Source organism: Marmota monax, unplaced genomic scaffold (assembly GCF_021218885.2).
Source record: "Marmota monax isolate L192 unplaced genomic scaffold, Marmota_monax_Labrador192_F-V1.1 WCK01_AAM20220418_F8-fsc00014, whole genome shotgun sequence".
In the NCBI taxonomy this organism is placed as follows: Eukaryota; Metazoa; Chordata; class Mammalia; order Rodentia; family Sciuridae; genus Marmota; species Marmota monax.
Window position 1 is genome coordinate 16,046,551 of NW_026695222.1, and position 24,071 is coordinate 16,070,621.

The following is a 24,071-nucleotide window of genomic DNA, read 5'->3' on the forward strand; positions in this document are numbered from 1 at the left end:
GCAACGTGTCTTCAAGACAGTGGCTGCTGTTGCTACTGTTATCAGTTAATGTCTTAATACTACCAGTTAGCGTTTGTTGAGCACTTATTTTGTACTAAACCTGAATAAAGCCATTTAAAAGCATGATCTTGGGTGTTTGTTTGTTTGTTTTTCCAACCATCTTATTAAGCATGAGGGCAGGGACCAGCAAGAATTCAGCATTTGTTAAGTGGACATATGTAAAGATTGATGAAAAATGTTCAGCTTTGATCATTTTTAGAGATATTTAGTTTCCCCAACCAGTTCCCTGATTATGTAAATAATAACTTGCAATTATTTGTCCAAAGCTGGCACGTTTGAGGCTTCCTGAAATCCTTTCAGTTCTAGGAATTCATGACATTCTTTTTCCACTTTGGGATATGGTCATATCATTATGGTCTCCTCAATCTCCTTCCCATCCCAGAAATTAGCCCCTCCAAATACCCTGGACTAGTTCAGTGACTGCAGCCCTATAGTATTCCAGGTGAGAATGAAGACCCTGGGCACTACAGCTTTCAAAAAGTTTTGAGACCCATTTTTCCCATCTCCCTTCTTGCAATTTTCTAGAGTTTGGTCAGCACTTAGGTCATGGCAATACCCTTAAATACCCTTCCATAGTAGGGGTGATGTGCATTAGAGCCAACCCTGATTTGAAATCAGAACTGGGCTTCAATTACAACTCTATCATTCATATACAACCTCTTTCAACTTAAGCTTTCAGTTTGGGTTGGGGGTAACTGGAGATTGAAATCAAAGGTATTCAACCACTTAGCCACATACCAGTCCTAGAATTGGCCATCCTCTTCTTGCTGAAAGTCAGATGCATGCGGCAGCTCAGTTTCTTGAGAGGAGTGAAGGCAGGCTTGGTCTTCCTTGGTCTAACATCTTTAAAAATATCTCTGAGTCCTGAAATGTCATCAACTGATATCAGAATTGAATCCTGACCTAACCCTGAGATATAGAGGGAGTATAGTGTAATGTAGAAGGTGAAATTATGAGCTTTAGATTCAGGTAGACCTACTAGGTGTGTAATTTTATCAGTTCTTCTCTGAGCTTTATTTTTTTCTTAGCTGTCAATTAGGCATAATATCAATATACACTTAAAAAGGATTGTGAGGATTCCGCGGGCTGTTACATCTAAAGTGCTGATAGAGGAGCCACTCAGTGAATATTAGGATGTTTTTGGAAACTCTTCTTGGAGGTGTCAGATGGAAGCGAAAGGAGACCATAATAAGCTGAGACCTGGATAATAACACAGGAACACTGTATGAGTTTTCTGTGATGCTGTAACAAATTACCACCAACTTGATGACTTAAAACAACATAAATTTTATTGTCTGAGTTCTGGAGTCCAGAGGTCTGAAATCAGTTTCACTAGACAAATTAAGTCTTTGGCAAGGCTATGCTCCCTCCATAGTTTCAAGGGGAAAAATCCATTCCTTACCTCTCCAGATCCTCCTAACTGCTGGCCTCCCTCAGTTTGTGGCTGTGTCACTTCAGTATCTGCCTCTGTCTTCATATCATCTCCTCCTTTTTGAATGTGTGTCACATCTCCCTCGGCTTCTTTTACGTGAGGACACTTTTAATTGCATTGGGACCCACCTGGATAACATAGGATAATCTCCCATCTCAAGATTCTTAACTCAATGACACCTTCAAAGTACAGTAATGTTTACAGGTTCCAGAGACTAGGACTTAGATTTTTAAAGGGCTATTTTTCAGCTTAGTATAATCACTAAGTATTTTTCAGATCTGGGCCTTTTTATGTTATGAAGTTTTCTCTGGCCCAGTTGTCTTGTAGTTTATCTTTTTGTCTACCAGTCAAAATTCTACTATGGAAAAAAAATTTGCAGGGAGGGTGGGGCCAGGTTGCCTGGATTTTGGTAATGATACATTTGTCTTTATGAGCAATATTGAAATATTCATAATTTTTCTTTATTTTCTTTTTCTATCTTAATGAAAATATCCATTTTCACACTGTTGCAGAACAAATAAAACCATGACTTATATTTCCATAATTAATGTGACAATTACATGGTTCTCTAATGAGGAAAAAATATTTTTACTTCTGGAAAGCATTAGGACTCCTCTTTCCCTGCTTCACCTTTTACTCTGTGTTTATGATATTAGATTCTAGAAGGCTCCCGTCTACCAATGAAGTATCAAACTTAAATATTTACTTGTGAAGAAATGCAGAGTAAGTTTCCTAACCTCTCTGAGTCTCAGTTTCATGATTTGAGATGAAAAAATTGATAAGACAAAACATATTTGGGGGTTAAATGAGATAATGGAGGTGAAAATTCTCAATACAGTGACTTGTACATGTTAAGTTCTTGGTAAATATTCGTTCTCTTCTTTTCTTCCTCTACTCCTCTTTTAAGGGTGAAGGGTATGTATTAGTTTCATCTATTAAGCATCTACCCCTAGTAATCCAAGGTATTATGGACTATAATTTCTACTCTCAAGAGATTGAACCTCAGTATTGGACATAAACCCAAGTTTCCAGAATAGTCAAGCCATACCCCTTTTCCCTTGCAATGCTTGCAATTTGGTTAGAAAGAAAAAGACATCTGTTGGAAAATACTTGAAATGGCAAAGTAGTCAAATCTTCCCATGAGTAACTGGTTTGGGTCACATTAGTGCCCCAGTTCAATGTCCTTGGACTCTGTGTTGAGTAGAGTAAGCCTTGGACTGGTGGTCAGTAGTTCTTGGTTCTGTTATTGGTTTAACCATTGATCTTGGACAAGTCATTTTCTCTTTTGCTTTTCATATCTGGAAAATGAAAAAGTGAGCCTACTTCTCAACAGATGAAAAATATTAACAGATCCAGAGTTATTGCAAAAAAACCCCCAAAAACAGAAAACAGATTTCGATGTGCATCAAATGCAGAAAACCCCCCCATCCAAAATAGCCATGTAACTGAATAAAACATAGGGCAGCATACCTTGGAATTTGACAATTAGTCAACTGAACAGGAAGGAAGGAAGAGGAGGATGAGGAGAAGGAGGACGACAGAGAGAAGGAAATAATCAAATGTATCAGTAATGAAAATATTTATTTATAAATTAATTGCTCCAGGCACTGTTCTTTGTACTTTACATGCAAAAACACCAGTAATCCTCACTACAATCTCTGAAAAAGTTTTATTATCACCTTTTTATGGGTTAAAAAAAATCAAAGCATGGATTTTAAAAGTTTAATGGAGAGGTTTATTAACTTAAGCATTGGCTCTGATACCCAATAAATAGTAGAGCCAAGATTTGGACTCAAATACTCTCTTCTCTACTGCATTAATGAAAATAATGGCCAAGTATTTAATTAAAGGTCAATATGGCATAAAATAAAAACTGGCCATCTGGTCAAATTCTACGGTGTCCTCTAGCTTTAGGTTGATATGATTCCACAAATCAACATTCCCTTCCATTTTGTTAGAAAAATGGAGGGAAAAGTTCAATTTCTTATGGTTGGAATTGAACTTTTGGTCCAATATCCTTGACTTTTAGCAGGGAAGTATCTGGGAATCCCTTTTCCAGTGTCTAGAGGTCAGTTGGGTCTAGCGCTTTCCCTCAACTCCCAGAACACAGTGTGCATACTACATATTTTTGGACTGCCAAGAAATTACAAGTTTATTCCTGGGAAAGTCTCCATCTGTTGCCTTGTAGGAATGCTTGAATTTCCCTTGTGCCCAGTATGTCCAAACATTTAGATTAATGACTCCCTGGTCCGAGCCCCAGACCATGTTTTTATAATGCTCTTGTTCTAAATTGGCTACTGGGCTGAATACTTAAAAATAGTTAAGACAATGCATTTTGCTATGCGAATTTTAAACTTTTTTTTTTTTTTGTACCAAGGACTGAACTCATGGGCACTCAACCACTGAGCCACATCCCCAGCTCTATTTTGTATTTTATTTAGAGACAGGGTCTTGCTGAGTTGCTTAGCACCTCGCTGTTGCTGCCGATAGTTTTGAACTTGCTCTACTCCTGTCTCATTCTCCAGAGCTGCTGGGATTACAGGCATGTGCCACCACACCTGGCTTAAACAAAGTTTTTTGTTTGTTTGTTTGTTTGTTTGTTTAGTGGTGCTAGGGATTGAACCCAGGGCCTGCATTATATCCCCAGCCCCAATGTTTTTTAAATTTAAAAAAGGAAAAAATATTTGGAAGGTGATCTGACAAAATTGTGGGTTTTTCCATGATGTCTACTGCCTTTTTTCGAAATATCCATTGGTTTCAAAGAAACACACACACACACACACATACACATATAGGACTGAACCCAGGGTGCTTAACCACTGAGTTGCATTCCCCAGTCCTTTTTATTTTTGAGACAGGGTCTCCCTCAGTTGCTTAGGGCCTCTATAAATTGCTGAGGCTGGCTTTGAACTTGCGCTCCACCTGCCTCAGCCTCCTGAGCCCCTGGGATTACAGGCATATGCCACTATGCCCGGAAATAAAGTTTTTTGATATGCAAAAAACATATCGTAAATTTTTATGGCAGGGCGAATATCTAGTCCAGACTTGTGGGCTTGAGTTCAGGGAAGGCTCCCTAGAGTAGGTGACCCTGAATATTCTCCAAGGAGTTAATTGGGCCAAACAAAGAGGCAAGAATCACCTCAAGGTTCTCTGCATTCCTTAGTGTGGGATGAGAGCTCCCTCACCTGCCACCTGCTTGCCTCTTCACATGAATAAAATAATGAAGCAGCATATGAAAAGCTTTAAGGAAAATAAAGGAGGTGAGCAGAGGCTCTCAGAGCCCTCAAAAATAACTTGTGATCATTGGCAGAGGCACAGAGTGTGGTGGCCATTGCTATGGACTAAACTAACAAAAACAATAGATGTCCAGATCTTTCCTAAGCAATTCACTTGTATTATCTCATTTTATTCTCACAACAATTCTATGAAACTGGTGCTGTTACTCTTCCCATATTAGTTATGAACTCAGAGAGGCTGGTGCACATTCCCTAAGTCTTTCAGAAGGAGGTAGTATCCAAGCCAGGCTTTGAAGGACAGGCAAGGACTTGAAGAAGGCTGGAGAATAGTAAAGAACAGCAAAGAATAAGATATATGTAGGACAGGTATTACCTCATGGAGAAGTTGTTTCATCTTAGCAATGCAGGGTTAGTTTACTTCTACAAACTTAATACATTTGCTATGTTAACACGTTAGAGATGAAAAAATCCTATGATCATCTCATTAGATAATGAAAGAGATTTGAAAAACTCAAACATTTATGACAAAAACTCATCAAACTAAGAATAAAAGAACTCTTTCTTTTTGTATTTTTTTGGTGAATTTTATTATACATAACAGTGAGATTTTTTGTTATATAATCATACATACACACAATACAACAACATAGAATCTTTCTTAATCTGATGAAGGGTTTATCCATAAACACACACAATAATATCACATTTAATGGTAAAACGTTGAAAGCTTTCCTTTGTAAATCAGGAAAATGATATGAATACTCTCTTAATATTCTCTATCACAATCAAATAAAATATCTCTACATTTATATTCAACATTATATTAGAGGATATAGCAAGAAGAATAAACAAGAAAAAAGGAACAGTATAAAAATTAGGAAGAAATACACTTGTTTCTACTAGTACTAAGACTACGAGAACAGAAAATCCAATGAATCCACACTAAAACTTTTTGAGGGGACCAGGGATTGAATATGTAGGCACTCAACCACTGAGCCACATCCCCAGCCCTTTTTAAAATATTTTATTTAGAGACAGGTTCTTGCTGAATTGCTTAGGGCCTCGATAAATTACTGAGGCTGGCTTTGAATTCACAATCCTCCCCTCTTAACCTCCCAAGCCACTGGGATTACAGGTGTGTGCCACCACTCCCAGCAACACTAAAACTTTGTTTAGACTATAAATTTATTAAGGCAGGAAGATAGCAAGTTTGAAGTCAGCCCAACAATTTAGTGCGGCCCTAAGCAACTTAGTGAGATCCTGTCTCAAAATTAAAAATAAAAAGGGCTGAGGATGTGGCTCAGTGGTTAAGCACCCCTGGGTTCAATTCCTGGTACAAATAAAAAAAAATGTAAGGGTCTCACCTTGTGATTTGACACATCTATAGCATTTCGGGTAGCGATATGCTTTGTGATGGGCCCTTGCTAGGGGTAAAGGTAAGACCAACTAAGTAGGGCTACTATGGTTCCATGAGGAACAGAAACAGGTGTTCTAACTAAGACCAAGTTGCTGTGGTTGAAGCTTTCAGGAAGTAGCAAATTACAGGATGTCTTTCAGACCTGATGGAGACAGACGTGATGTCCCTTTTCCCCTCCTTTCCTTCTCCAAGGCCATTATCCTGTCTGCCTGTGGGAGATCTATCTTTCTGCCTCATTGGGAGGATCACTTGAGCCTAGAAGTTTGAGGTCAGCCTGGGAACATAGCAAAATCCCGTCTCAAAAGAAATTAATGAAAATAAATATGAAGCAAAAAATCTTACAAAGCATGAACAAGTTATTTAGAGAGAAAATTATAAAACTCTGAGAGATATCAAAGTTCTTTTCTTTTGTTTAAAAGAAGAGATATACCCTATCATGCACTGGATGATTGAATATTGTGAAGATGTCAGTTCTCCCTAAAGTCATTTACATGCTAACCATAACAACAACCAAAATCCCATCAACCTGATAAAATGACTCTAAAATCGATGTTTAAACTACAAAAGTAGCCAAGACACACTTGGAGTACAAAGTGAGAAGACTTGATGACTTAAGATATGAAGACTGGCTGGGATCTGTGGTACACACCTGTCATCCCAGCAACTAGAGAGGCCGAGACAGGAGGATTGAAAGTTCAAGGCCAGACTCTGTAACTTAGTATGGCTCTAAGTGATTTTGTAAGACCATATCTCAAAATAAAAAGGGCTGGGGATGTAGCTCAGTAGTAAAGCACCCCTGGGTTCAGTTCCCTGTTCCCACCTATGCCTGCGAGAGAGAGAGAGAGAGAGAGAGAGAGAGAGAGAGAGAGAGAGAACAATTTATTCTAAAACTCTACTAATTGAAGAACTGGGGCGCAGTGGTCCAGGGAGACAAACAGGCTATTGAAACAGGTTAGACACATTTACAGTGTCACAGACATTACTGCAGATCAGTAAGGAAAGGTGGACTTGAATAAGAGATGCTAGAATGATGGATTTCCATGAAAAAAAGTGAATCTTGACCTCTGCTTCACAACATACACCTAAAAGTCAAAGACAAAACTATAAAGCTTTTGAAGATAAATAGAAGAATACCTTTATGCTTTCATGGTAAGAAAGGATTTCTTAAATAAGGAAAAAAAGCACAGTTGTAAAGAAATAGATTGATAAATTTAACCACTTAAAAATTCGGAGCTTCGGGTTAAAGATGTGATTTTATTTTTAAGTGAAAGGTAATATTTGTATTCTGTGTTCAAGAAACCAAGAGAAGCAAATTTGGCTGAAATTGGAAGACACAGAAAGATAAGGCTGGAGACAGGCAGGAGTCATGTCAAGAATACCAGGCTGGCATCGTTTGCCAGGGAAGGGGAGAACTGGAATCATCCTGACTTTATAAGGCTTCTTTCCATGTTCCCTAAGTTGAGGAGCGTTGGAGAGCTACCTACAGGGGAAAATTGTTTTAAGACTTACATCTATGCCTTTGCCTTCCCTTCAGGAAATAATTCTTCATATTTATTCTCTATTCCTCCTGGATAGGACCAGGTCTCTTTGCTATCTTGGAAGCCAAGCTCCAATCTTAAATCCTCTACCTACTCAATACTTACTGTGTGCTGGGCACAAATGACTCACCTTCTTGATCCCCATTGGATGCTCAAATAATGAAGAAAGCAGGTTTTGGAGTCCTAAGTCACCTGAGTTGAGTCCCAGCTCTGCTTTTTATCAACTGGGTCTTTAAACAGGTCAGTTTGCTTCTGTGTCTCTGTGTCCTCATCTTTAAAGTGGAAATCATGGCAGTTTCTCCAGAGTTTTCATAGGGCATTAGTGAGAATCAAACACATGCACTCTCTTTGCTTAATACGATCTAGCATCCTGTGAGCTTTCAGTAAATGTTACTATTAGTACTACACATGCTAAGGGGGAGGGATCTCTGCATGGACCACACTGCTTTGTTAACCAAGTTAGGCCCAGTTGTCTGTCTACAGGAGCCAAGAGGGAAGGGAGGGGAGGGTCCTCTGAAAGCTGGGCACACTGCCAATCCCTGGCTCAAAGTGCCTCCTGTGGCCCTGGCAAGACTCTTCACCCACAGGGGCTGCACCAGCACTGGCTCAGCTCAGCTTCCTGTTCCCCTTATCTTTCCCTCACATGTGCTCTCCAAAGTGGGAAACACTACCTCTCACTTCCTTCATTTCCCTTTGCTTATTAAGACCCTTATTTTTTATGCCTTAGTAAATCCCAACTGCTGGCCTGGTGCCCACTTTGTTCTGTGATTTTCTGCCCTTCAGCCACATAGGCCAGATCCAATGTGGACCCTGGCTCCAATCTTAGCATTTCTCTTCTCTCCCCTATCCCCAACCCTGGGTTTAGAATGAGAAACCTCTCAAGCTGCCCCAACTCATCAGCTTCCTTACCCCCAATATTCTTCACTCTCCCTGTACTCCATACCCACATCCTCATTGAGTTCAAATTTCTGCTCCATAGTTCTCAAGCTGTGTGACCTTGGCAAGTCTTTTCTGGGCTTTAATTTTCCTATCTGTAACATGGACACAAAGAGCGTGGCTTGCCCTAGAGGAAGTAATTACAGGCCTAGTACATGAGTATAAATTTGGATGTTTTATAATGTATATAAACACATTAAACACTTAAATAAGTTGGAGGTACATGTTCAAAATGTATTGAAGAAGAATGATCAAAAAATTTTATATACTGTATGTGGGTTAAATTCACAAACTTGGGCGTCTTACAAACAAAGGTTCAAATGATACTTTTTGTTTATAGGGTCTTAGGTAAGTCACTTAACCTCTCTGAGCCTCAGTTTTTTATTAATAATAATAAAAAATAGTAATGATGAAACCTACCTTATAGGACTGAAATATGGATAAAGTGAGTTTTTTTGTTATTTGTATTTTTCTCGGTACTAGGGATGGAACTCAGGGGTGCTGTACCACTCAGCTGCATCTCCAGCCCTTTTTTTAAAAAAACCAAAATTTTCATTTTAATTAAAACAAAAAGAACAAAAGAAAATACCATATAGTGATTGACACAGTGATCTGGCCATAATCTCTTTTTAATTTTTGATTTCCCATTCGGGTTAATAAAAAGATCACTGCCAATTTATATCAAAATATTGAGGCATATCCCCAGCCCTATTTTGTATTTTATTTAGAGATGGGGTCTCACTGAGTTGCTTAGCACCTCACTCTTCTGAGGCTGGCTTTGAACCTGCGATCCTCCTGCCTCAGCCTCCCGAGATGCTGGGATTACAGGCGTGCGCCACCTCATCCAGCAAAATATACTATGTTCTAAAACCATGGAATGGAATTGCCAATAAAGGAATTGAATTTCAAAATAAAAATAGTTTTATTCTCTCTTTTCATATATATACATGTATACACACATGAACATATTAAATATGACAAAAACCAGCCCTTTTTTAATTTGTAATTTTGAGACATGTTCTCTAAATTGCCCAGACCAGCTTTGAACTTGTAATCCTCCTGCCTTAGCCTCCCAAGCAGCTGGGATTATAGGCATCCTCTATAGCACCTAGCTAAAGTGAGATTTTATTTATGTAAAGAGCTGAACACTGTTCCTGGTCCATAATATGTGTTATCCATTAAAAAAATAGTATTTAATTTTCAGGGCTCTGGTGTGTGAGGAAGATGCCTAGGAGATAGCTATTCCTACTGCCACCTCTGCCCACGACAGACTGCACCTCAGTGTGAAAGGCCTCTGTGGAGGGTGATGTGGGTCCACTTTAACCTGAGTGAACCAAGCCTTACCTGCTTAGATCAAAGATTCACAGCACTCAATTTCAAATGAGCCAATCACATACTTTATTACCCTTCATTCCCAAACACTCTTCAAGCCTTCCAGGGAGAAAAAAAGGCAAAGCTGAAAGATGCACAAGCTCATTAGCATCACAGAAATGCAAGCAAAAACCAAAATGAAGTGCCATTTTACACCCAACCATCTGACTGTGCCAAGGGTTGGCAAGGATGTGAAGTGAAGGAACTCTTATACACGGCTGAGAATGCAAATTGGCACAATTTATAAAACCATTTGGCAATATGTAGTAAAACTGAAGATGCATGCACCCTGACTCAGCAGTCCACTCCCAGGCTCGCACCTGCAAAAACCCTCCCACATACACACAGGAATCTTGTACAAAAATGTTCAAATCAGCACTGTTTGTAAAAAAGCAAAAAACTTAAATGTCTAACAACAGGAAAATGGATAAATAAATTGTAGCATATTCCTAAAATGGAATATATTTTTTAATATTTATTTTTTAGTTGTAGTTGGACACAATATCTATATTTTATTTATTTATATTTATGGGGTGCTGAGGATCAAACACAGGGCCTCACATGTGCTAGGTGAGCATTCTACCACTGAGCCACAACCCCAACCCCTAAAATGGAATATTTTTAAGCAATGGAAATGAATAGACTGCTCAGCACATGGATGGATCTTATTAATATGGTAAGTGAAAAAAAGCAAGTTGCATAGGAATATATACATTTTAATACCACTCAAATAAAGTGCAAATTACCACTATAGATTGTGTGGGGATATGTGCACGTGTAGTTTATGCTTATAGAATACTAGGAAATATTAAATTTTCATTTGAAGTGACTAATTCAGGTGCTGAAGTAGGGGAAGAGAAGTGATTGGGGAAGATTCCAGAGGGAGCTTCAATTTCTTTCTTTTTAATTTTTTTTTGTAGCTATAAATGGACAGAATGCCTTTGTTTATTTTTATGTGGTGCTGAGGATCAAACCCAGTAAGCTACAGCCCCAGCCCCAATTTATTTCTTATTCTTTATTTCTGGGTAGGAGAGGATAGATGTATTTGTAGTATAATTCTTCGAGCATGAAATAATTCTTCAAATATGCAATATTTCATAATAATTTTTAAAAAAGATGAAACAGTGCAATTGGTCATGATTTAAGGCACTCCATTTCTCCTGAGTTCCAGTTCTGGGAACTAAGAGTTCTTCTTCCAACTAGATCACTTTGGTGGGCTACAAAAAGAAAAAGATTTGGATGCTGTTTCCTCGTTTCTTTGCAAATCTGAGAAGTGAGCATGGAAGCTCTTACAAATCTTCAGTTCAGGGCATGGGAACCTGACAGCCAGGGTTTGCCCCAGAACTCACTATGACGTCAACTCTCTCTAGGGAGAAGTAAATAAAATAAAAAGTTAAAATCCCCCCATAAGGATTTGACCTAATCCTCTTCCTCAGAAGAAATCTATATTGCCAGTATGCTTCCAGACATTTCTCTATGTATATTCAAATAAACAAATAGACACATAAAGTTTTTTAATGTGAGGAAATATGAAATATTATATAAGTAATATAAATGTATTCCATGAATGGAAGTAAATAATAGATGGAATTATACTATCCATACTTTTCCACACTTCCTTTTTTATTATCAAGGTCTCATGGATCCTTCCACAGCAATACAATTGCTCATAATGACCTGCCAACTTCTTCCACAGCAGCAGAGTATTCAACTATAGTGATGTACCATAAGTTATTGTTTAAATTTTTATTTATTTATTTATTGCAGTACTGGGATTGAACCCAGAAGCACTCTACCACTGAGCTACATTCCAGGTCCTTTCAATTTTTATTTTTTAGATAGGGTCTCACTAAATTGCTTAGGTTCTCACTAAATTGTTGAGACCGGCCTCAAACTTGCAATCCTCCTGCCTCAGCCTCCTGAGTTGCTGGGATTACAAGCCTTCACCACCATGCCCTGCTAAATTTTTATTTTTTTTATTTTTTTAGTTTTCGGCAGACACAACATCTTTATTTGTATGTGATGCTGAGGACCGAACCCGGCGCCGCACGCATGCCAGGCAAACACGCTACCGCTTGAGCCATATCCCCAGCCCAAAATTTTTATTTTTAATTAATTAATAAATATATAGGAACATTCTAGATGTAAATGTAAACATTTCAAAGAATACAGATAGAGTAATAAAAATCTTCACAAAATAGAGTGATAAAGGCTTTCACAAGATGGCTCACTCCCCTCTGCATATGCGCACACACACTTATATATACTTTTAATCCTAGGCCCCTCCCTGGAGATAAACCATTGCTGTTATCAGATATACATCCTTCCAGATTCATTGACTCCCGTTAACAGGCTGCTTGAAGGTTGTGTGTGTGGTTGGCATATAAATGGTTCTAAATTGTACCTAATGTTCTGCACTTATTCATGGAGATCCAAGCCCATCATAACTATCTCATTCATTCATTCATTTAACTGATATTTATTATGTGATGTTTGCAATTCTAGAAACAGTATGGAACAAGATAGCCTCTATCCTCATTGATATAATCCTGGTGGACATTCAGACAATAAACGTGTAAATAAGTAATATAATTTCAGGTAGTGCTAAGTAATATGATTAAAATAAAGTGGGGATTGGTTAAAGGTTTTTCAATCTAGGGCATACTCTCCACAGTATGAATAATCATATTTTGGGGAGTGACTTTCAAACTTCTCTACTTGCTTCCTAGAGTAAGGACTACATTTCACAGTGCTATCCAAAACCCATAATAGAAACATACACATACAAAACCAAAACACTCATACTGTGCAATAGTATTTCATGATATAATGCTTACTCAGGGTGATGCATTGACATTTTTATTCTGTTCTATTTCATTTTTTAAAAACATGTTAATCATGACCCGCTAAATTGTTTTCATTGTACACTAATAGTTTATGACCTCGGTTTGAAAATATTGCTTTATGTAACCAACCCTGTCCTGAGATTTACATAGATTGTTCATAATGCTTTCCTATTACAAAGAATGAGGGTTTTTTTGTTTGTTGGTTGGTTGGTTTTTTGGTTTGTTTTTGTTTGTTTGTTTGTTTGTTTTGTACTAAGGATGGAACTCAGGGTCACTCAACCACTGAGCCATATCCCCAGCCCTATTTTATATTTTATTTAGAGACAGGGTCTCACTGAGTTGCTTAGCGCCTCGCTGTTGCTGAGGCTGGCTTTGAACTCTCCATCCTCCTGTCTCAGCCTCCCCAGCCGCTGGGATTACAGGTGTGTGCCCACCGCGCCCAGCTCAAACAATGAGCTCTTTTATGCACAATTTGTGACTATTTCTTACAGCAAGATCCCTGATTGTGTAATTGCTACATACTTAAAATTCTGATGAAGTGTAGGCGAATACCCTAGAAAACTAAATTCTAATCCTGGGTCTGTCACCACCATGATGTGTAAACTTTGGGCAAATCCCTATCCTCCCAGGGCCTCAATTTCCCTATCCGTAACCTGCTGATCTCTACACCCTGGAGTCCGCTGTAAGTTGAAAGCAGATGCCCCACCCACCACTTGACTCAGCGCGGGCGGAACTTCTCAGCAAGCCCTTCTCCCCCTTTTCCGCTCCCTGGGAAGCAGCCCTAGGCTAAGGGAAAAGGCAGGTCTAGGCAGTAGGGCGCAATGCTGGGCGGGGACGAGGGAGGGCAAAGGGAGGCCGGCCCCCTAGTAGGAAATGAGGCAGAGTAGGAATAACACTTTAAAAGCCTAACACCCTCTTCCTCCTGACATTCCCTGGCCTCTTTCCATCCTCTGCTGAACCTCTGTCTGTTCCCAGACAGCCTCACTTCTTTCCCCCCGGCTGCAGCCAGCGGAACCCCCAGCCTGACCCCGACGGGAGCCCAGGGGGGGATCAAGAACTTCAGGATGCTGACAACATTGCTGCCGCTACTACTGCTGCCTGACTGGGTCTTTTGTAGCCAGGAAGCCTCACAGGGTGAGTTGGGGGCATGTCTCCTGCCTGGCTTGGTTCTGGAGACTCTCAGTCTATCTGGGTACCTGGAAAAGACTAGAGGGGATCTAATCCCACAGCATCTATGTCTGCAGCCGGCTGGATCTCTCTAGAGCAGGCAAGGTCCAGGGCACTGTTTTGTGTCCCAAAGACTTAACTGAAGTACAGTTAAGTCTCTGGGAAGGAGGAACTGGAAAAGCCTTGGGGAAATCAGAGGACTGGAAAAATAGGAACGGGACTGGTAGAGGGTGAAGGAACCAGCATCAGAGGGAGGGAGAAATGACGTGAAGCCTGCAGAGGAAGAGCTGAGGGTGATAGAGATAAGGAAAAGTCTAGGGAAGATGGGAAGAGATAAGAAGAGCAATGGAAAAAAAAAAAAGAAGAGCAATGGAGGGAATGGGACAACACTGGGAGAACTGACAGGCTGAGACAGGTGGGGCAGAAACCAAGACTAAGGAAGATGGAGGAAGACTGGATGCAACTGATAAGGTAGAATTGGGGTGGGTGGTAGAAGCTGTGATCAATAGGAGAGCTCATAGATATCAGGCTGCTCAAAGTGGCCCCATTTCAGCAGAAGAGGGGAGTTCTTGCCCTGTATTATAATTACACAGGAGCTCCTCTCTCCTCTCCCACAATCCCTATAGTTTCAGTCACCCCCCTCAGAGAAGAAGCAGATAATAATCAGTATTCAAAGAACGTCTGCTGCTTAATACATGTACTGATTCCTTTAGCCCCCATAGTATCCCACAAAGTGGGTGATATTCTATGCATTTTACAGAGAAGGAAACTGGGCCACAGAGAAGTTAAGGACCATGTCTAAAGTTACTCACACAGAGACATTTATTCACACCTGCAGACACAGGGCACAACTTCTCAAATGCAAATGCAGACAAAACACATACACTAATTTCAAACCCACACTCATTCAAAAATTCTCTTGGCATCAACTCTGTGCCAGGCCCCTTTCTGGGTGCAGGAGACTCTCAGAGATAACCAGACTCATATGGTTCTAGTTATGGCTCCATAGCCTGGAGTCGTCCACTGAAGACAGTGTGTGTTTGGAGACTTCCACTTGGAATCCTAGAAATACATGCTAGCACAAAATGGTCTAGGACCCTGAAACAGATCCACGTGTCTGGGAGGATAAAAATGAGAGGGCAACTGAACCAGATCTTCAAACATCAAGAGAAATTTGCCAGGCAGAACAACGGAGGCAGAGCAACTCTGACATGGTATTCACATGTCAACCAAAAGCATGAGGAACAGAAATAGTTTGATATATCTAAGTTCTGGGAAGAGACCAGAAAATGCAGCTAGGACCAGGTCACTGGACTTGTTCCTGTGGACAGGTATCTATGGGGAGGCAAAACAGCAGACTGACTTTAGTTCTGCTATACCATCTTAGCCTGCCTTCCATATACACTAGGGTTAATAACAGTAGCTACTCCATTAACTCCTCGGGGGAAGTCACAAATAAGATAATAATATGTGTAAAGCACAGTATCCAGGTCCTAATAATCACTTAATGGATATTAAACTATGATTATTTTTTATTATGAGGGGGAGGGATGTATCATTGGAGAACTGTGTGTGGGGGAGCATGCTGGGGATTGAACCCAGGGCTTTGTGCAAGCAAGGCAAGCACTCTACCAACTGAGTTATAGCCCCATCCCTCACTGGAGGCCTTTGAGACCGACTAGCTCTAATCCCTGGGTCAGGTGGAGGTCCAATCAGAAGGAATAAAACTAAGAAATGAGTGCAGGAGGATGAGGTAAGAAATTACTACCTGAGTCCAGATTAGAATTGAAGAGGCCTGAACTAGGGCAGAGACATAGGAGACAGGTAACAGGAGATCGAATTGGGATTTTATTGTAGGTCAGGGTTTGATGACCAACCAAAAATGGGGAGAGGGAGTAGAGAAAGGAAACCAAAGAAGGGTGTGTCTCTCAGCTGCAGGCCTCAGTTTCCTCATCTGTTAAGTGAAGATAATAATCCCTGTCTTGTTTTCCTGGCTGGGTTATTGTCAGCATCAAAAACTGGGCACTTTATAGGGTCAAGTAGGTGGGCAGCCGGCCTTTGAGTAGGGAGTTATTATCTCCTGCTGCCAGCCGCCAGCTCCAACGCCAGTGTCCCTGACGCGCTGACGCTGCTCCCAGGCCCACAGAGCCTCCACATGCTCCAGATCTCCTACTTCCGTGACCCCTATCACGTGTGGTACCGGGGCAACGCGTCGCTGGGTGGACAGCTGACACACACGCTGGAAGGCCCGGGCAACAACGTCACGATCCTCCAACTGCAGCCTTTGGAGAATTCCGAGAGCTGGGAGCGCACGAAAAGCAGCCTGCAGCTCTACCTGAGCCAGTTTCATGGCCTCGTGCAACTGGTGCATCGGGAACGTGAGCAAGGCGTGACCTGTAAGTAGGGGGACGCGCCCGGGGCGGGGCCTCAGAGCGGCTGGCGGGAGGCCTCTACGGGAAGGGGAGGCGGGGCCTGAGGGAATTGGGGTGGGGCTTCGAGGGAAGGAACGTATTCTAGGGAGGGGATCTTGCTGGTGGGCGTGGGCAAGCGGGCGTGGCCTTTGTGTGGGCGGAGCTGCTTTGGGTCCTGGGTGGCATCCTGAGCCCAGGGAGATTACTGGGTGGGAGCTGGAGGCTGGAGAGGAGCCCGTGTTCTAGCTAAGAGAGCGCCTCATCAGACCCTCTTTTGGCTGGTGTGACCTCTTGGGGTGAACCCTGTTGGGAGGCAGTGTCCCTGACCCACCCTGGCCCCGGAAGTATCACTGACAACTCCCCATTCCTTGCCTCCCAGTCCTCTTTTTTCCTTCACAGACCCCCCACCCTTCCCTTCACACAACCCCAACCTTTCCTCCTTTACTCTCCAGCCACCCATCTTCACAAACGCTGATGACTTTGCTCACGTGTCCCCCACAAACCTCCAAACCCTCCCCCTCAAATACCCCAATTTCTTCTCTGGAAGCTTCCACTCCCATTCCTCAAAGTCCCAACTTCTTTCTCTAATAGTCCCCCTTTTCTTCATAGTCCCCGGCCCCTCCTTACACAGCCTCTAGCAGTCTAACTCCAGACCCCTCCCATCTCCTCACAGCGTCCCCCACACCAGTCTTTTTCTCCCTACAGCCCCCTACCATGTCCTCTTCCCCATGGTGGACAGCCCCCAGCATCTGGCTCCCTCTCCACACAGCACCCTGACCCTGAGTCCCTCTCTGCAGTTCCTCTCATTGTCACCTGCTTCCTGGGCTGTGAGCTGCCTCCCGAGCAGGATTCAAAGGCCCGAGTCTTCTTTGAAGTGGCTGTGAATGGAAGCTCCTTTGTGATTTTTAAGCCAGAGAAAGCCCTGTGGGTGGCAGCCCCCCAGGAACCCTCCAGAGTGGTCACCTTTACCCTGAAGCAGCTCAATGCCTACAATCGCACTCGATATGAACTGCAGGAATTCCTACAGGATACCTGTGTACAGTATGTGCAGCAACACAAACAGATCTCAACAGATAATTCCAAAGGTACCAGGGTACTGGGCTGGTCCTGTATTGGGGAGGGGGCAGGTTCCCATCAACCTGATGGTACTGAAGGATGGATACCTTGAACAAGAGGCCTTGGGGCTGGTGGTAGGGGACAGAGCACACACAGCTTACATCACAGAGTGAACTGGTGGCCCCTTTACTTTGGGACAGAAATCCCTTGAGGTTTAACTCAACCCATGGACTCCTGGGGCAGGGTGCATTCTTAAGCTAATTCTCTGCATATTCTGCAGGGAGTCAAAGAGGCCGCTCCTACACTTCACTGGTCCTGGGTGTCCTGGTGGGCAGTTTCATCATTGCTGGCGTGGCTGTGGGCATCTTCCTATGCACAGGTGGACGGCGATGTTAATTACGCTCCAACTGCCTCTGAGAAAGAAATAGATTGATGAGGACTGGCAAGAGAAGGTTTCAGTCACATGAAGTCAGACAGACTCTCCAACTGGGACACAATATCCCAGAAGGTTTGGAGTGACAGTTTCTTTCTTCTCTAAGATCTGCCCACCAAGGGACATGGAGAGGCTAGGGAGATAAAGTACTTGGTTTGTTAAGAACCTTAGAAGTGCTGAAGAGAAGGGGGTGGCAGGGAAAGAACCTAACAACTTTCCGCATCATTGAATTGGTCTGAAAAATGAGTGCTTATCTATCTTTGTGGAAAACAGATGATGGAGTTGGGGCAGGGAGTGTCTATGGCCCATCCTCCAAAGAGAGATAGAATTGCCTGAGGTATTCAAAACACGAAACCAAATAAAACAAGTTGTCCACAACCAAAATAAATAACATTCAATGTCTCCAGGTGTGTCCGACTTGGGAAGGGACATTGGTATGAAAGGAGTAGAAGAAAATAACCAGAAAAATGGTGGAAGTGTAAAATCCAAGTAATATGGAAACAATGAGTTATTAATTAATCAATTAAATAATATTAATAAATTTCTTGCTTGTGTATAAGACATAATTTCCCCCCTATTTTATAAAAATTCTGGAATAGTGGACCATATACCCTTGCTCCCACTTCCTTATCTCCCTCTCCTCAACCCACTTTGTATTCTGGCTTCTTCTATGAACTGCAGTAAGATCATTAGTAGCCTATAATTGTCAAATTCTCATTCTCCATGATATCTGCAACATTTAACTGTATGAATTAGAGACCTCCTTTTTTTACTTTAACTTAGAAGATACCACACTTCTAATTTATAAAAGCTGTTCTGGTCACTCTTTTTCAATCTCTTTGATGTTGTCATCTTACTCAATTCACTCTGGACAACGTTGGCTTCCTTAGAATGCCACTTTTTGACTTCGCTTGTTCACCTTAAAACTATACCCTTCCTGAGTGACCTCAAATGCCATCTATCTGTGGCTTCAAATACCATCTATCTGTGGTGTGGTTTCCATGGAAAAGCTATATTTTCTTTAGGAGCATGTGTTTTGTCATCAGACTTAAGGTTTTTGACCCAAGCATTTAACTTCTTCAAGTATCAGTTTCTTCATTCATAAAAGGTATAATAAAATATACAGAAAGATTGTAAGAAAAATAATTCCTACCTCATAGAGGCATTGTAAGTATTAAATAATGTATGTAGCATATATATTGTTGATAAATATAGCAATGGCTATAGACCTTCAAACCTCCCATTTGCCCTGATTCTTGAAAATCATCTTTACCTTAATATTTTATAGGCATTTCAGAGTCAATGATTTTAAATTAAATTTATTAACTTTTTGCCCAAACTTGTTCTCTTTCTCTCTCTTCTGCTGTTTACTGTTAGTAGGTAATATAATCAAATCATATAAATGTAGAGACCTCAGTGTTAACCTTTATTTACTCTCTCTTCTTTATCCCCATCTACAAAACCACAGAATCTGTAGAATCCATGCCCTCCTTTTCACCCCAGTGCTATTTTCTTTTAAATATTTATTTTTTAGTTGTACCTTTATTTTTACTTATTTATTTTTATGTGGTGCTGAGACTTGAACCCAGGGCCTCGTACATGCTAGGCAAGTGCTGTACCGCCAAGCCACAACCCCAGCCCCACCCCAGTGCTTTTGTTCAAGATATCATAATTCTGTCTCTGTGCCAGGCACAGGAGTGTGCCACCTGGTTCAACCTCCAATGAAGACTTGCTATTCACCCTCAGGGAGTATAGCCAGCAGGGTGCCTCCTGCTGCTTTGGTGTAGCTGCTTTGTAGCTGCCTCAGCTACAAAGAATAGTCCTGAAAGAGATCATGCCCATCCTGGGGCTGCCCTCATCTGGCGACTGAGCAAGGAAGGCATGGGTATAAAGGTTAGCCATTTGGGCCAACTGCAGGACAACTTTGATGAGCAGTATTCACTCCAGAGTTCTCTGCCAGGTTGGCTGGGTCTTTGTTGGATCTACAATGCAGTTTAAGCTTCTCCATCAGCTCAATCCTGCTCCTTGTCCTTGGAAAACATATTGTCTCTCAAACCCTCAGTTTCTGTTTCCAGTAAACTCAATGTGCTTATGCACGAGCGCACACAGGTGCATGGACCTCCCTCTTTCTCTTTATCTCTCCCTCTCCCTCTGTCTCTCAAAATTTTCTCAATATGTTGCCCAGACAATGTTGATACCCTCATCCTAGGTTTTCTCCTTGTCTCTAGTTTCTCTGTTCTAATGCATCTTTCACATGGCAACAAAAAAACACAGATCTGATGTCATTGAAAAAAAATTTCCCATGCTTATTGACTTAATTTCAAAATCCTCAAATGACATTCAATCCCTGGCATAATTGGGCCCCAACTCAATTTCTTAATTTTCTTTTATTTTTTAATATTTTTTTAGTTGTAGATGAACATAATACCTTTATTTAATTAATTTATTTTTTAGTGTGGCGCTAAGGATAGAACCCAGTGCCTCACACGTGCTAGGCAAGCGCTCTACCACTGAGCCACAACCCCATCCCCCACCCCCCAGTTTAATTTTATTTTCTACCATTTCACTTTACCCAAATGTGTTCTCAGTTATTTATTTATTTTTTAAAATATTTTATTTTTTAGTTATATTTGGACACAATACCTTTATTTTGTTTATTTATTTTTATGTGGTGCTAAGGATCGAACCCAGGGCCTTGCACGTGCTAGGTGAGCACTCTATCTCTGAGCCACAACCCCAGCCCCCTCAGTTATTTATTTTAAAAGCATATTTCTTTTTCTTTCCTTTTTTTTTTTTTTTGGTACTGGGGAGATTGAACTCAGAGGCACTTGACCACTGAGCCACATCCCCAGCCCTATTTTGTATTTTATTTAGAGACAAGGTCTCACTGATTTCCTTAGTGCCTCACTAAGTTGCTAAAGCTGGCTTTGAACTCGTGATCCTCCTGTCTGAGCCTTCCGAGCCGTTGGGATTACAGGCATGAGCCACCGTGCCCAGCAAAAGCATATTTCTAAGTGGAAAAAATAATACAGCAGTAATGATACAGTTTACAAATAAAGAAGAAAAAAAAAACGGAAAGTCCCCTATTTTCTGTTTCTCCTCAAATCCTTACCCCAGAAGTATGCTAAGACGCTTAGTTAAAAGCAACAGAAACCAACTTTACAAACTTAAGAGTAAATAAGTATTTTGAAAGGTTATCAAGTAATCCTCAGAGCTGATGGGAAGATCAGCTAATCAACCTCAGAAAATAGAATCAGGGATCACAACCATGCCAGAAGACTAGTCTAGTTATGGATACTACAGCGGGAATCACTGCCTCCCTCACCAATGCCTGCTGCCATCTTAATGAGTTCTCCTCTGTCCCCTTTGCCTTCACATCATTTGTTAAAGATTCAAAGTCCTAAGTTGGAATGTCCAAATGACCACTCCTATATCATGTTGCCTGTGCCTTAGCAATAAGGTGGGGTGGAGAGTAACATTGGCTTCTCTTGTGGGAAGTGGGACCCTGTCTCCCATTAAGACTCACACAGAAAGCCTGGTGTTGGGGCACATACCTATAATGCCAGCACCTTGGGAGGTTGAAGCAGAAAGATCACAAATTTGAGGCCAGCCTTAGCAACTTAGCAAGGCCCTAAGCAATTTAATAAGACCCTGTCTCAAAATATAAAAACAGATGGGGATGTGACTCGGTGGTTAAGTGCCCCTGGGTGCAATCCCCAGCACCATAAAAAAAAAAAAAAAGTTGTGGGGACAGGAATGGTGTTGCACACTTGTAATCCCTGTGGCTCAGGAGGCTAAGGCAGGAGGCTCGTGTTCAAAGCCAGCCTCAGCAACTTAGTGAGACCCTGTCTCAAAATAAATAAAAAATAAGAGGATCTGGGGAATGTGGCTCAGTGGTTAAGTTCCCCAGATTTGATCTCTGATACCAAAAAAAAAAAAAAAACAAAAACAGGAGAGCACCCCTGAGTTCAATCTCCAGTAAAAATCAATCAATCAATCTTACACAGATAAAGAAGCTTCAAGTGCTGGGCAACCAAAAAACAACAACAAATAAAAACAAAACAGAGCTGGGGATATAGCTCAGTTGGTAGAGTGCTTGCCTTGCATGCACAAGGCCCTGGGTTCAATCCCCAGCATCACACACACAAACACAAAAAGTAAACAAACCTCTGAGTGTATTTACACTCCCATCAGTTGTGTATTTACACATTCAGTAAATGTTTATGAGTAACAAGTTTGTATTATGTATGTTGGAAACAAAATGATTAGGCTCTGGTCCTCAGGTACCTCATCTGGTGGTTCATCTGAGTTGGGAAGATAAAACATACAAATAAAAACAATACAAGGACAGGATGTCCTAATAGGATACAGGATCTAGGTTATACAGAAAAATACAATTTTTCTAATAACTGGAAAAAATGTACAAATAAAATGTTATGTTGTTATTTACTATTGTGGCTGTCATTTGCATATAGCTTCATAGTTTTGGGGTTTATCATTTAATGTTTTCTGAGATCTTGTGAGATACACACATTCTTCTCACTTTATATTAGGAAATATGCTTACTGAGAATAAGCAAAGTAAGTGGCAGAGCCAGGATTTAAACCCTTTCTTTGTCTTCTATGATTTATGCTTTCTTTCTTTCATTTTCAACCCCTCTTCCTTTCTCAAAAAACGGAAGAATTCTGGAGAGAAAAGGAGAGTGGGATTTGTAGATAGGTAAGATATAATGATGCATAGATAAGAAAGGTAGATAGAACAGCTTTAATAACACCAAGAGTTAAGGAAAAGCCAAGCAAATGTTATGAAGGATATCTAGCCCAGTGTGACTGGTTATTAGAAGAACGGTGGGACATGGTGGAAAAGATAGGGTAAGGGTTCATAGTATTGGTCCTCTAACCTCTAATGCAGGGGGGTTCTTCTTTGGTTATTCACAAGCTGGGAGTTGCTACAGATCATTGGACAGTAAGCTGTAGAAGGATTCTTTCCTCTTCAGCTGTATTGTAAAAAGAGGACTTCAGATAGGTAGAAACCTGCTGATCTCAAGCTACAGGGCTTGTCCTAGACACTAATCTAGATCAAGGCTAGACTAGGCCTTATCTCAAACAAGGAGCAAAAGGTAAAGCAGAGGGCTGGAGTTGTGGCTCAGTGGTAGAGCGCTTGCCTGGCTTGTGTGAGGCCCTGGGTTCCATCCTCAGAACCACATATAAATAAATAAAATAAATGATTCATTGACAACTAAAAAAATATTTTAAAAAAAAGATAAAGGAGAAGATGGAAGAAGCAAATCCATAGAGGAGGGAGATCTTGGAGTGTGAGCCAGAGGTACAGGCTCTCAGCTGTCATCTTAACCTTCTTTCATTAATGTAGCCACCACGTTAGTTCAGGCATGCACCAGCTCTAACCTGGACCAGAACCACATCTGATGCTCCTTTAGATCCCTCACAAAGGTGCCATCAAATTACTCTTTCTAAAGCCTGCCAGTCTTCTGTCCAGAATTCTCTAGTTCTGCTGTTCATAAAATTCTAACTTCTTCATATGGAATTCAAGGCCCTCCACAATCCAGCACCAACCTGTCTTTTCTGTGGCTTCATCTTCAACCCCTCTTCCTTTCTCAACCTTCCTTTCTAGCCGCTTCAAACTATTCTTGTTTTCCCAAACAAACCACATCCTTTCTGCTGTGCCATTTCATGTCACGTTCTTTCCTCTCTCTGGCAAACTCCTATACATCCTTTGAAACCTAGCTCAAATGTCATTTCCTCTGTACAGTCATCCCTGATTTCTCCCACCCATAGTTCTACATTCCCCCCTCTACTATCCCAAAGCATGTTTCACAGTCTCTGGTATAACATCGTAACATCATTACCTTGTATTGTAATCATTTCTGTCTTCTCTTCTGAAGTGTGAGCTTATCAAAATGTAAAAATTGTATCAGTCTAAAACCAATACAACAGCTGCTTAATACAATTGGGAATGAATATTCAGGGCATCTTGGGGAATCTTTCGTTCCATGCTGTTTGTAGGTATCAACCAATATGTTTGACAGAATGAATTAATATATGAATAAATAAATGTGGCCTGAGTTGTGATTCTGATTCTGCCATCCTCTGGCTGTGTGACTTTGTGCAGTCATTTCACCTCTCAGATTCTGTTTTCTCATCAAAATGA

The 24,071-nt window shown here is 41.1% G+C and overlaps 1 protein-coding gene across 2 annotated transcripts; it reads left to right on the top strand.

The window, feature by feature from the left end:
• The first annotated feature begins 13,688 nt into the window (after positions 1-13,688).
• Procr (protein C receptor) lies at positions 13,689-22,352 on the top strand. Of its 2 annotated transcripts, none has more exons than XM_046433988.2 (4): positions 13,689-13,970; positions 16,094-16,399; positions 17,212-17,499; positions 17,751-22,352. In XM_046433988.2, the coding sequence occupies exons 1-4, from the start codon at positions 13,901-13,903 to the stop codon at positions 17,864-17,866; spliced, it is 780 nt and encodes a 259-aa protein (XP_046289944.1). In that variant the 5' UTR covers positions 13,689-13,900; the 3' UTR covers positions 17,867-22,352. The 2 variants fall into 2 exon arrangements, with proteins under 2 accessions (XP_046289944.1, XP_046289945.1); XM_046433989.2 differs by having other exon boundaries at positions 13,690-13,970; positions 16,142-16,399.
• The last annotated feature ends 1,719 nt before the right edge of the window (positions 22,353-24,071 follow it).